Source organism: Monodelphis domestica, chromosome 1 (genome assembly GCF_027887165.1).
Source record: "Monodelphis domestica isolate mMonDom1 chromosome 1, mMonDom1.pri, whole genome shotgun sequence".
In the NCBI taxonomy this organism is placed as follows: Eukaryota; Metazoa; Chordata; class Mammalia; order Didelphimorphia; family Didelphidae; genus Monodelphis; species Monodelphis domestica.
Window position 1 is genome coordinate 187,526,632 of NC_077227.1, and position 14,895 is coordinate 187,541,526.

Here is a 14,895-nt window from a genome sequence, read left to right on the forward strand (position 1 = left end):
TAAAAGATTAGATGTTCAGTATATCCCAGCATGGAGACTAGAGGTTAAACTATATAAGTAGAGTAGAACTAATAACATGTGAAAAATGTCATATAGTTCAATAAGAATTATCAAGAAAAGATATTAATAAATTTTTAAAGTCTAAATATTAACTTAAACTTTCCAAATCTTTTTATGAAATCTTAATTTTTATTTTTGTTTTCATTTTTAGGCATTTGCAGACATGCTGAAAGTGAATAAAACACTGAAGAGCTTAAATTTGGAGTCCAATTTTATTACAGGAGCTGGTATTCAAGCACTGATTGATGCTTTAAAAGAAAATGAAACCCTGGCCGAAATCAAGATTGATAACCAGGTTAATTAATTAATTAATTGGATGCAGTAATAATATGATCAAATCATAGTCTAAAGCAGCTCTAGCAGTGCTTTAGAAGTCAAGAAAAGGAAGAGTTCGTATCTGTAGGGTCTGTGGGAAAGGCTCTCTGGGTAGGCAGTTGGCTAAGAAAGTACCCTTATCAAAATTTTCCTTAAGCCTTTGAATAATTGGGAAATTATGAGGGCCTACATTTGTTATTAATATTAATTCTACTCCTCAGTGCCCCCAAGATAAACAATGACTACAGAAGTCACATAGAACCAAATGCCTGTGGAATGGCCCTAGAAGAAAAATATAAGGAAAAAAGGCATTTTATTCAAGCCCTGAGAATCAAAACGAATTTAAATTTATAATTAGAAATATTGTGAGCATGATGTTATACAGAAACACCAATTCAACAGGTATATTCTATGATGAGAGTTCACCAAAAAAAGGAAATATAAATGAATGAACTATCATTTTCAGCTTCAAGCACTGCCTAGAAGATGTTTGTAATTATTGTCCCAGCGCTTGAGTAGACCCTTGGAAAAGCTATTTTTTTAATGACCTAAATAGAAAAAAATCCTTCATATCAGGGCCTTGGGTTAGATTTCATATTCATCAATTGCCCAGGCACATCCTCATTAGGGAATAGGTTGCCCTCTAGAAGGGCCTAATAGCCTTTTTCATTCTACTATAAAGCTAGATTGCAGGTGGCATCTGATTTTATCCATTGTGAAGTCGGAGATAGGGTCACTCAAAAATTTATAGATGGGGGCAGCTGGGTGGCTCAGTGGATTGAGAGTTGGGCCCAGAGGTGGGAGGTCCTAGGTTCAAATCTGGCCTTAGACACTTCCTAGTTGTGTGACCCTGGGCAAGTCACTTAACCCCCATTTGCCTAGCCCTTACTGCTCTTCTGAGCCATTACTGAAGGTAAGGGTTTTAAAAACCAAAAACTTATAGACAGGGGCATCACCAAGCCCAGACTCAGGAGGTCTTGGGTTCAAATCTGGCCTCAGATACTTCCTGGCTGTGTGACACTGGGCAAGTCTCTTAACCCCCTTTAGCCCTTGCCTTTCTGTCTTAGAGTTGTTACTAAGATGAAAGTAAGCGTTTTTTTTTTAAAGGCTTATTATTATATAGGCTATCAAGTTTCACTAGTGATAGCCCACAGTATATTTTTTAATAATTCAGCATTTAAAACAGCTTTGTTCAGGGGTCTTCTGTCATTTTAGTTATATAGAGCAAACCCAAGAATCAAGAAGGATGGAATCTACCCTAATGTAGATGTCAAAATGCTGTTTTGTTAAAGTACCTGCCCTTTACTCTAAAGGAATACCCCACTGTCCTAGACTTATTATTTATTCTGTTTGCAGCAGCTTACATACAACATATTAAAAGAAGTAGGTGGTGGAGGAAGGGGGAACTCTAAGAGATAGATATGGTTACAGATGATTCCCTAAAGTAGAGACAAAAAAAATAACATAATAAAAAGCAACAGGAAAAAGCATGGCCTTCTGGCTGTTTAGTAAATGGAAAAGTTGTCTAACATCCCATAGCCCATCACTGTTACAGCACAGTAGGATAATTGATCAATTAATCAGTGAATCAGTTGCCAGTGCTTTTTGAGCAAGAAAATATATTTTTAAATGATCCCCATCCAAAATGGGTAAAGTAAATTAATTTTAACTTTTTGAGAGGAACTTCATTCATCTTAAAAATTCATCATGTAGGGATAGCAAGTTTTTCTGATGATAAATGAGGAATAACACATATATGATTTTTGAAGATTTGCTACTATTACAACAAAATACCTTTATAAACCCAAGAGCATTTTTATTATCATTCCTTCAGAGGTAACACATTCAAAATCATCACTTTCGTACTGCTCAGAAAAGTCATCTTTTCACAGGAAAGAGGAAGAAAGATCTGTACTTTAAAACACTGAATACAGATATAAAATTTAAATTGACACACTATTTCACATCTTTTAGATACAGAATTAAACTTTAGAAACTTGTTGATTTTTCTTATGTATTTTTTGATAAATTTGAAGAAAGAAACTGTAAAACAGGACCAATTTATATGCTCCTGAGCTGTTTGTATTAGGCATGACTTTCAGTGGGAAATAATTTATTCAAGTTTGTTAATAATATTCTGTTTGTAATTATATCTAGAGGCAGCAGTTGGGGACAGCTGTTGAACTGGAAATGGCCAGGATGCTTGAGGAAAACACAAAGATTCTTAAATTTGGATATCAGTTTACACAACAGGGACCACGAACCAGGGCAGCCAATGCTATAACAAAAAACAATGATTTGGGTAAGACATGTTATAAGAAAAAAAGGCTGCAGTGTCTAGTCATGGTGTTTGTATTTATAAGTTACTTAATAAATTGATGATGCTAGGTATTTTAGAAAATAATCTTCCTTAAAGGAAGAGAAGTCTTTCTTAAAGGGGGTGAAATCTTTTCAATTATATTTAATTATCACTTTCAATTTATTGGGTTCTGGAGGAAGAAAGATAAAAATTAATTCCTTTAAGTCAAAACACTTGTCAGAAGTGGATCAAAAATATATGACGTGTCTTATAGTCTTGCAAGGTGCAAGTAGAGGAGCGTATATCTTAATATTTTAAAAGATTATCAACTCATTTAATTTATTAGCTAAACATTCTGATAATTGTCTTGTGCTGTTTGCCAGTGCCTCTCCTACTTCCTCTTGCTGCTTTTTACTTTCTAGATCATCTTAAATAGAACCGCTGTTCCATGTTAGTGGTTAGTTACATATTTATATTATGTCTTTATCCAAAAAGTCCCATGTATAAATTTATGGTACTAAATACTACATGCCCTCAATACCCAAATTAAATTAGAAAAGCTGATGGAAAGTACTTAGATATTTCCATTCTTTTACAATAATTGAAATTAAATTTATGTTGGGAAAATAAGCATGCAGGCTCTCATTTAAAACTTTCCTAGATCCACTAGACCCAACTTGTTATGGTCCTTCTTCTTCCTTCTCTACTCCTAATCCCTGCCAAAAAAATAGAACAAAGCAAAAAATAAAACCACATAATCTCTGAGCTCCAGGAATTTCCTTATTTATGCCTCAGACATAGTTGCTACTTTATTGTAGTGGTCCTTTCACCTGTGAATAGATATTTGACATTCCATTTGTTCTGCAATGTGAGTAGAGAATATCAAAATATGAGCTCAGCTATAAATATATATCCCTGCAATTTAATTCTAAAGAGATCCCTGCTCATCCTAACCCCTCCCAACTGCATACACATACATATTCTCTCTGTGTCACTTTCTCTCTCTCTCTCCCTGTCTCTTTCTGTCTCTTTCTCTTATCTACCCCAACTCCCCTACCCTTCTCTACATCTTAACTTTCCCCAAATTCTTGGCTGCAAATTTATAGCCCAAACTTCTTAGGAAGTTGCAGTCCCAGCTGAAAATTTGTTTCAGTAACAATACAGTAGGAACACTGTGAGCTTCAGCTATTGAATTTTTAGGTATTAGGAATGGTAACTATGACTCTTACCCTTTCTCAGGGATCTCTTGTTAAGTGTGTAATAGTAAGCACCCTATAAAATTCTAGTATGGAAGAGATGTCTAGAATTCGAAAGAGGAAATTTTGTCACAGGTGAATGATAGTAGGGAAGCTTTATTAAATGGCACTGAGAAAAATGTAAATGATTTCCAAGGCTCCTTTTAGATATATTTTATTAAAAATGTAAGGTATTAAATTAAGGGTTTGACTAAATATGTGAAAATTCTAAATTAATATTGTGGTCGCTGATTTGAAGTATTATAGCTCAAAATCAAAATGACTTTTAATAGCTTTTATTTACAAAAAGAGGCGGAAAGAGTGAAAGTAGAGAAATACAAAAAAAAGGTAGAGATGTCTAGCCTATCATACTAAATATTGCTCCAGTGCTTGGCTTAACCAGGCAGGGTTTGTTAACCCTCGACCAGAGGATCAAGTGTTCCACCAGTGGCACCTCCTCCAAGAGGGGAAGGCCTCTTTGGAACTAATCTCTCTTCAGGAAGCCAGGAAAGGAAAGGCCAGCTACTCACTCACCCAAGAAACAGTCCAAGAGCCAAGGTCCAACTCCAAAGTCACCTTCTAGAGGCAGGTCACCAGCCAAAGTTCCAAGCCAAAGTCTCCAGTGAAGCTCCCTCAAAGACTACTCCCTGAAGAATACTTCTGAAGACAACCTTCTGAAGACTATCTCCAGAAGACTGCCCCCAGCTGAAGAAGTTCAGGGCTTTTGTAGTGACTTCTTGTCCCATTCCCTCTTCACAGAGGCCAATCACAGCTTCCAAATTGCCTAGCATTGCTCCGGGGGGGAGAGGGGGGTGAGTGACTGTGGGATCTACTTCTCACCCTCTGAAGGTATTAACTCTTATCAAAGGATTCACAAGTTTCCGACCGATTATCACCCACTTTAGCAAGTGACTTGTGAACTGCCTTACTTAGTGGCTGGTGAGGTATTAAGTAGGGGTACTAAAAGAAAGTCTGAATCACACTTCACAGAAATCAACTGAGACAATGGAGAAGAGCCCTTATGCCAAGAAATCTGTGATCTGACACAAATTAGAAAAGAAGGCAACAGCTGTTAGCAAGTTACAGCCTATTCTCACCCACATAACCTGGTTTACTTCTAATCCAAAACTAAAGGTCAGCTCAGATCCCTAGAGGGAAGTAGTGGATTGAGAATCTTCAAAAGGGGAATATATTAGGGCAGAATGTGAAGATGTTTCAGGAATGAGTAACTTCATAGGCAAAGTGTATTCAGGAAGTATTTTGTTTGAGGATGACACTAAGGAAGGACATTTATTTGATTGATTCATTTTGCCCACTGCTAGATATAATAAATGTTCATTGTAGTTGCCGTTGAAATTGAGAAGTTTAGAACCTGAGCTGATACATAAAAATGATGGGAAAATGTTGGGAAACCCAATCAGTAAAAGGCTTTGAAGTAAGATTTTAGAAGCCTAGATTCAGAGATGGAAGGAACCTTTGTGGTCATCAAGATGAGGAAACTATAGCTTATGGAGGCGAAGTGATTTGCTTATGGTCACCCTAGGTCAGTGATGGGAATCTATCGCACAGGTGCCAAAGAGGGCAAGCAGAGTGTTCTCTATAGGCACAAGACCGCCCACCCCCCAAGAGTTCTTACTAGAAAGGCAGAGGGACTCAGGCAGAGCTGCTCTCCTCTCTGATGACATTTTTTCACACACACACCCCCATCCCCATGCCCAGCAGCCAATGGGAGCACACAAGGGCTAAGGTGGGTGGCTCACAGGCAGCAGAGCTGGAGAGGAGCAGAGCATTTGGGACACTCCCCTTCCCATCTCTGCACTTGCTGAGGACATTCCTCACTTCACCCACCCCTCCACCCAGCAGCCCAATGGGAGCATTTCCTTCCCTCCCTTGTGTGGGGTAAGGAGGTGGGAGGGCACCCAGCACTGGGAGGGGAAGGGGCAGCACTCTGTCTCTAAAAGGTTCATCATTACTTCATAAGTGTTAGAGCCAGAATTTGAATCCAGCACCCCTAACTCCAGATTTTACTCTGTTCCTCTATGTCCTACTGCCAGAATAGGGACAGTGTTTTGTGTTGGGGTTTTTTTTTTCCCTCAAGGCAGTTGAGAGTCATTCTACTTGGACTTCAAGATAGTGATCGAAAAAAGAAATAGGTCCAAGCAATGTTGTAGAGGAAAACCTTGTAGAATTTGGTGATGGATTGGAGATTTCCAGGAAAGGAGCAGGTGGGGGTCAATTCCATAGGAAAGTGGAAGAAGGATTACAATTTGATTCTTCTCTCTGGTTTTGTCTGTTCCTCAGAAGCAATGGGATTTTTCTATCAATTCTTAGTTCTAGTTCCCAATCTCATGCCCTTATTTTTGCCTTAAAATCACAAAGTGGATTGAATAAGTTTTGTAATTTAAACAAAGGCTCTAAGAATTAAAAAAAAATACAAGTTATATAGCGTATAATTGATCTGGTAAACAAAATCTCTTAGAAACTTTAGTTTTTAATTGTCAATTTTCTATTCTACTTTAATTTCCAATCTTAAAAAATAGAGGAATGTCTTTTTCAGTTACCTAATTTTGATATCTCTTTTTCCTCATAGTTTCTTAGTCTGAAGTTCTCAGAAATATTCCTACTACGTTGTTTTTTTTCCCCATCTCTCCAGCTAAGACGTTTCAGGGCTTCAGCGACAAAAAGGTTATGGAAGCCAAATGGCTAAGCTCTAAGTTTCATGTCACTGTCTTTATGCCTATTTTCTGATTTACTGTCTTTGTTATCAGTTTCTCACATATTTTGCTTTGCTGCACTTTATTTCTGTCTCTCACCTTTGCGTATTTAAATGAATCTTGATCAGGTGTTTTAAAATGTCAGGTTAGCCTAGAATGCTATTTCCAATGTGCCTGAACCAATTCTGCAAGAGTATAGAATTTGAATCTAAAATGAAATAATTAAACTATAATTTGCAAATTATAATTTACTTTTTAGATATTTATGTACTTTTCCAAGATCCTTTATTCAAGAATTTTTTGAGCAGTCTAAAGTCTTTTATTTTTCCACAAAAACCCAATTAAGTTTAACTTTTCCCTCATAAAAATTAAGAAATTAGAGTCATGGACAGAAATTGATTCATTTTGATTAAGAATATCCTACAGTAATATTTGTTGATTGCTTGCTCTATACAAGGAACTTTATTAGGTCTTCTCATTTTTATTTTCCTAGTTAGTATTTTGATAATAATGCTGTTGGAAATATTAGAATTTCTTGATTTCATCCTAAGCCCAACATTAGGGAGGAAGGAGTTTCTCCATGTGACATTAAGTAGGAAACGTAGAACCTGAGATCAACTGCATAGCAAATAAGGCATAAGACAGTTGTCCACTTATTCTACGTCCTTTCCTTATTTGAGCAAGATAAGAAATCTTTTAGGTCTCTGCAAATAATCTGTGCCTCTATATGAGGGGAAGAGGGAAAAATTAAGGACAAGATACTAATAGGCCAGTTTAAACACAGGGGTTTAATTTAAGAATAGAAAAGAATAACCCTTGAAATACAAATCAATTTGATGAGTGAAGGTTAAAATTAAAAGTGTTACCAACCAGGAGGCTAGGGCCTTTATTGTCTATTCCAGCCAAATAGAGAATTTTGCCTTTAGCTAGAAGAGGTCTGGACCAATCTAGACCTCTGAGAGAAACAGACCACTTCAGTTTTCCTGAAGACCTCGGCCTGCTCTCACATCATTTATGCATTTCTGCATTGGAGAGCCTGTACACTTTTAGGAGAAAAGAGGATAGAATGAGAGCTAGGACCTTCATGATCATCTAATTCAAACTCTTCATTTTACATATGAATTAACAGTCCCGAAGAAGTTGAACTGTTTAATTTGTCTTTATAACTGTTCCTAGGGTCTAGCAGAGTGCTTGGCACATAATAGGCACTTCATAAATGCTGCTTGTGATTTTATTCCACCAAGATCATTCAATTAGTTTAGGGGTACTATCCAGCTTATAATCCAGTTCTTTGTTGGACCTTTCTGGCTTCAGTAGCTGGGTTGGTTTTATACAGAACAGACACAGAAGGAGGAATATAGGGAAAGCAATCACAGATTGTAGGTATAAAGATAAAATATGCACCTTTGGTGTGTTCCTATTCAAGATTAAATAATTTTGTTGTACTCTGTAATCAAAAGTGTGCCTACTCCTTAGTCCCATCTGCCTGAGTGTCATCTTTTATTTGATTGTTTTAAGATAGCTACTCACCCACTAACAAGCAAGTTTTTTAATATGGTTACGAATCCTCTAATAAATATACTGCATGTTTAACAAGTTCTATGTTCAAGATTCAAATCTTTGACAGTAAAAAAATAAAATAAGAAACATAAATTCTTATATAAAATTGAATGTCAACCTAAGAATTATTGACTAAATTTTTTTAGATTTTTAGTTTCTTTCATAAACACATATGTGTGAACACATTCAAGCAAAGGATCATCTGTAAAATAGTAATAACATTGTTTGAATATTCTTGTTGACTCAATGAGTAAATTAGAAAGTAGGTAATGCATAATCTTAAATTTTAGTGTAAATATTTAAAATTGAAAATGTTGAAAATAGAATTATAGTATAATGCTAATACTTGACAGTAACTTATTTATTTTAAAGAAGGTTAGTATTAGGATTTCTAAAATACATTTTAAAATTATTCTTGCAGTTCGTAAGAGACGAGTTGAAGGAGACCACCAGTAAGTTTACCCACTTACCAATTTTGGAGGACTTCAAAAGATCAACCAAGGCCTTCATGTTGTCGTCAGATTTAAAAGTTGCCTAAGAAGAAGGGAAAAGACTGGAAACTTCACTTCTTTTCTTTTTTATTTTTAAACTGTATACATCTTTTTTTCCAATGTGAGATGTTAGTAACCTCTGATTCTGTAAAAAATCAATAGTAGATCATCTTTTTTTATATTTTGGAACATTTTTTTTCTTCTCTCTGTTCAAATCAATTTTGGTTTAGCTTAAAAGTGCTTGTATGTGAGAAATCATTGGGTAAAGAGGAATCCAATTGAAATATTAACCAAAGGAGAAATTGGGAAAGTCATTAAGGGGAAAGATTGATTATTTTTGAGAGTAATTTTTTTATTGAAAAGGGACACTGCAGACTTTTGCAGTTATTAGTTGCCTTTACTTTTTTTAGACACCTGACACTTGAGCTTTCATATGATTAATCTTTAAATGTCTCTGTTTTTAGAATGTGTGCCTGCAATAAGCTGGTTCTTCTGTCTTTCAGGAGAGAATGCCAGAATTTAGAAATACTTTACTTAAAATATAAAAATCTCTATTTTAAAAACCATTTTTGATACATTCCAGCATATAACTAGCTCTCTGGTATGGTATATCTAAAATGGTACACATTCAAACATATTTCAAACAAGGCTGTCACCCTTTTTGCATTACATTTTTAAATACAGGCCAATCTGTAATTATAGTTTTTCTTCTAGATAGAGTTTAATGGACACATATTTTCTGTAAAGTTAACTTCTGTCAGTGAATGAATGCCAAAAGCATCTGCATAGGAAAGTATTTTATAGGTTCCTCTTTAAAAACATATCCAATTTATTAACTTATTTTTGGTTATTCAGGATAAGAGGAATTCACTGTTATTGAGTAACTCTATATTATAGAGAATAGGACCTGTTAATGTATCCACATTAATCTAATGGCTAAATGCTAGTAAATTTGAAAGAAGCATTTTTGTGAATTATTTTAGATACCGTACAATACGGTAGGAAATGTCAGGCCTGCCATATATAACTATACAAAAGTATTTACTCAACACTGAAACTTTACCATTCAGTAAGAAAAATTGCTATTCTTTTTGGTAATGTCTGATTTTTATATTTATTCTTCTCTTCCTATTTTGTATTCATATTGTGTAAAAATAACTTCACAAATGAAAATGAGTTTTCTAGTTCCTATAAAAAGTGCCTCAAGAAAGAGAGAAAGCCACTTGCTTAGATAATCTGTCTAATGGGAGATCCAGTAATCAAGACCCACATAGGAGAATTTGCTTTTGGTTCAGTCATTTCTGGGCTGCCCTTGAAGCAGTGAAGTGGCCAAATGTATAGACAAGGGAAAGAAATTTAGGAAGTAAGAAGCCTAGGTAATCTTTACTTCACACTTGAGGGTTATAGCATTTTTAGGAGGAGTTCCTAAAGGGGGAAAAATGAGTTTTAAAGTATATTAACTTTTAAACTTTGTTGTTGAATTATCTCTTCTGCTCCTTGTATTTACTCTGGACTGTCTAATGAGCTAGAGCAGTGATGATGAACCTTTTAGAGAATGAGTGCCCAAACTGCAACCCTCACGCAGGATGTAAGCCTTACCCCAGAAAGGGGAGGGAAGAAGCAATCCCATTTGGTTGCTGGGCAGAGGGGCAGGGCATGTGAGAAATATCCTTGGGAGGGGAGCAGCTCCCTCCGGCATGCATTCCATAGGTTTACCAACATGGAGCTAAGAGTAGTACTTTTTCCTTATGAACTAATAAGGTTTCTCTCATCATAATTGTGATGTCTGCCTTTGTCCAGGGTTTTACAAAGGCTGGAATGGTGAATAATAGTCAGTTTGGCTATTGGTCATTTTTAAATTAACCAGGCTACTCTTTAATAAAATCACTAGTCAATTTTGAATTGCACTATGTATTTTAAAGACTGCACAATTCCAAGATTGGAAAGTTGTCATACAAGGAATAAAAGAATACTGCACTGAAGGGTATTGATGGGTTCTACCTAATAGCATTTTAGCAAGCCTTCCTCACTTATGTTTATTCATTCATTAATTTATATAGGTGTGTCCACACTTATACATGTATATATACATAAAAGTGTTTATGTGTGTGTATATGTAGTCACTAAACTTTTTGAATGTGTGCTCCTACCACACCCCAGCTTTCCCTGAGGTTTAAAAATTTTATGGGTGGGTAGCATATACCTTACTTGGATTTTTGTATGCTACTTAAAAAATGTCTTTTTCACATGTTCTATTTATTTAGATTATTAATGTGTCAAGCATTTTTTAGTACAGTTCCAATGCCATATTGTAATTGTTTAATTTGGAAAAAACTATTGCATTATCTTCAAGAGATAAACGTGTATCTGTTTGAATGTAGGCTGTCTTCCATAAAAAAAAAAAGTTACCATTTAAAGGGAGGAAACTGATGCTTTCTTGCTTGCTTTTTTAAACTCAGCACCCTCTTAGCTGACTTGGAATACATTTCATTGATTTTCCTCATGCTCTAAAATTTATATTGGTTTCATTGACCTGACTTCATTGCTGCACCAAGTTTTATAGTCCCACCAAAAACTTCATCGGTCATCTTTTTTATCTTTGGATGTAAGTTTTTTAGAGCTTTTGTTAAAGCTTTAAAAAAAAATAACATAACCTTTATTATCCCAAGGTAACTTTTCCAATATATTTGCATGTAATTAAGTATATATTTTAAAACCCACCAACAATGGCTAGTATAATTTTAAAATGGGTTTTGGTGCTATATACATGTGTCCAAAGTTTGACTTGCCTATTCTATAGTTAAGTAAAACTTCTTGTTTATTGAGTGCCTGTCATTTAAAAGACCAAATAGACAGCAAGAATTTTTAAGAAAAGTTATGTCTCTATCGTCAAAAAGATTTTTTTTGTAATCTAATTCAGACTAAAAGTACACTTTGTATTATGTAATAGGTAGAGCATTTTTGGAAACATTGCATATAAATGTATATTTTTATAAATCAAACTATATTTTCCCATTCACTTACTACTTGAATTTTGGTCATGTGTTCCCTCAAAAAAAGTTAGGGGAGCCAACTTGTTTAAAAAAGGATAAGTGATTTTGTGATGATTATGCCATCTTAGATAAATTTTACGCATACTGTTTTATTGTTTATTCACAGCAAGGTGAAATGACCCCAAATGCTCAGGCTACCTCGCCTTTTGAGGTAAAAATAGCTCATCTCAAAATAGATAAAACTGGCATCTTTTCCTTTGGAGTTTATAGCCACCTCTGTTTCTTGTAGATTCAGTGCTACCAGGACCTGACCCTGAAACTTTAAAAAGGTGTGTTTTCAGTTCCTCTAGTGCCCCTTTTTTGAGTATTCAGTTAACTCCTACCACATGCCTAGCCATGAAAAGAGAATACTCCTTTAGTGTTAATTTTAAATGTTAAAGTCTAAAAATTCACCTTAACTTTGTCTCCTCCAGTAGCTGTCAAACTGACTCAATCACTAATTTGTTCTTTAGGATTTGTCATAACAGTTGGAGCTCTGTCATTGAAAGATTCATAATGAGAAAGTTAAAGGAACTTCATATGAATTATCTTGTATAGTTTAAAAAAAACTTTTCATACTGTGAACAATCACTCTGCCTAGATTTTGTATGCTTGAAATTCATGTTTGAATCCCAAACTTTTGAATGCTACGAGTGATTCTCTGCATCTGTTTAAATAACACAAAAATGCATTCTAATTCTATGAAAATTAGAAAATTGAAGATTTATAAATACAATAGTTTCTATAAAATCTCATTCATTTGGACTTCACTTGATGGGGATTTGTGGTCGTCAGGTGACCAACTTAATACTCAGTGAAGAAAAGTTTTGATAAATAGATTCATTTTCTACAGAAGATGGAAGGGAGAGATTTAACTTTAAAACACTAATAATATTCAAGGATAACAACAAAATACTTTTCACTTATTCCCCAATAGCACTCTCCCCAGAATTAGATCACCCTAGTTACTGAATGTGTGAAAATGACTCAAATGATCTCATTTCTTTAAAAACTATTCTGTAATTTAGATGGTCCTTCCATTTTCAATCCTAATAAGATTTCATAAAGTCCCAAAGCAGGAAGGAAGAGTCCTCAGTAGACATCTTCACAGAATCCCCTTTGGTGATACTCTTAACAAGTAGTTACCACTTTCTGCTTGAAGACTTCCAGTAATCAAGGAACCCTCTCCTGAGTGACATGCTGTGCTTTTTGGAGAGCTCTAATTGTTATGACATTTTACCTTTTGCCAAATCCTCATTTCTGCCACTTTTACTCATTATGCCTAGTTCTGCCCTCTGGTTAATCACAAGAAAGCTAATCTCTTTTCTATCATAACAGTTCCCAAGGAACAGCAGTCTTGTCTTCTCTGTGGGACAGCAGAAAGTGCCAAATTTAATCAAAAGCTCTGGGTTCAAATAATGGTGCTCTGCTCCTGCCTGGGTGATCTTGGGCAAAGGATTTAAGAGCCTCCACATTGACCTCAGTTTCCTCATCTGTGATGAGAGAGTTGGGCTAGGTGATGATTTCCAAGGTCCTTTCCAATCCTAAATGTGAGCCTCTTCTGCCTCCTCCTTTCCTGATGACTTTCCTCTGTCTAGCTTGTCAGCATCCTTAGGATTCTGCATGGGATCTCACCACTATCAAGCTACCAGAACCACTGCCTCGAACCCACCACTTATTGTCCTTTTGTTAATGCAGCTGAAACCTCCATTCCGTTTTTTGGCCAATAGATATATCTGCGTGGTTGACTTGTATGGAGACCATAGACCAAAGGCATTTTTCAAAGTTCTCATTCCTTCATCTTACATTGAAGCAATTTTTTTTAACCCAAGTATAAGTCATAACATTTGTCTCTTTCAGTCCTATTTAATTTCACCTGTTCTCACACGTTAAGATCTTTGTGAATCCTTATGCATATGTACTTCAGAGCTTTAACCAAAGCATTGATTAAAATCTTGAACTCTGCATCTCTGTCCCTCTGATTAATTCAGGTCTTGAATTTCCTTCTTATGGAAAAAGTATTGACTCCTATTAGGACACTCCCACAGGACAGGGTATAAAAATCAGTTCAGTTGCTGCCTTTTCAGTGGGTATGGCCAGCACCTTTGGTGGGTTTAAAAATTCACCTCAACTTCTAATGAAAAGAAAAATATAATTCATTGGTGTCATGTTCTTCTATTTCAGACTTTGAATTTGGGATATAGAGTATACCTGAGCTAATTTGTTTAAAAAGAAACTATGCTTCTGCCATCTGTCAAAGAATTAGGGAGGTTCAATTATGTTTAGATTTTTTTAACACCTGGGTCTGTGTCACATTAAATGTAAATATCTATGAAACAAAGCACCTCAAATCCAAAATCCAAATGCTTTTACTTCTGGAAAGAAGAGAATGAATGAGTTTCACACCACTGAAACTTAGGAGTATTATAAATCATGAACCTCAGCTCATTTGAATTTGAGGAAACATGGAATAAGTACTGCAAATATTTGAATAATTGTATGTTTTTTTAGAAGTAATTCAATAAAGTTTATAGAATGTTTCTTTGCTTCTGGATTCCTTAAAAAGCAATTTCATATTCCCTTTGCCTTAAGAATGGGTGTTGGGGGCAGCTAGGTGGCTCAGTGTATTGAGAGCCCAGACACAAGAGGTCTTGAATTCAAATGTGACAAGTCACTTAACCCCCATTGCCTGGGAAGGTAAGGATTTAAAGAGAATTGGTGTAGCCCGGAGCTATTTTTTCACATTCCACTTCAATCAGCTGTTTGACCACCCAAAGAACCGAATTTGATGGTCACATTGGAAAGAAATAAGGCTTGATTTTTTTTTAAGACAAAATTGGGGCACCAGAGAGGCAATGGGGTGAAGCGACTTCCCAGGATCTCACACCTAGGAAGTGAATGAAGTCGTTTGAAGCCAGGTCTTCCCACCTCCATCCACCGCTATGTAGTGGCCCAAGGCTTGATTTTTTTTTTTAACATGAACTTTTATCTTTTTGTCGGTTAAACGTTATCTTCCTACACCGCCCTGGGGGGAGGAAAACCTACCAAAATTCTTGTAATGCACAGGCAGAGACCAGAAAACAAGTTCTTTCATTTGCCACCTATGTATACTTCAGTCTGCACACTCCGGTCTGTCACCTCTCAGGAGGCAGACCTCCAGGATTGCATCTGGTCACTCCACAGATCAGA

At 35.8% G+C, this 14,895-nt stretch overlaps 1 protein-coding gene across 5 annotated transcripts in view; it reads left to right on the top strand.

The window, feature by feature from the left end:
* Window positions 1–14,246, top strand: part of TMOD3 (tropomodulin 3) — an 85,323-nt gene extending 71,077 nt beyond the window's left edge. For 3 of the 5 annotated variants that reach the window (XM_007479960.2, XM_056810201.1, XM_001370107.4), the window contains exons 8-10: window positions 212–355; window positions 2,533–2,677; window positions 8,605–14,246. In XM_007479960.2, the coding sequence (XP_007480022.1) occupies window positions 212–355; window positions 2,533–2,677; window positions 8,605–8,639 (324 nt within the window). In that variant the 3' untranslated portion in view covers window positions 8,640–14,246. Of the gene's footprint in view, window positions 1–211; window positions 356–2,532; window positions 3,440–6,499; window positions 6,785–8,604 lie in introns of those variants that run through there. The other 2 variants (XM_056810202.1, XM_056810200.1) reach the window with 2 other exon arrangements.
* Window positions 14,247–14,895: the final 649 nt, after the last annotated feature.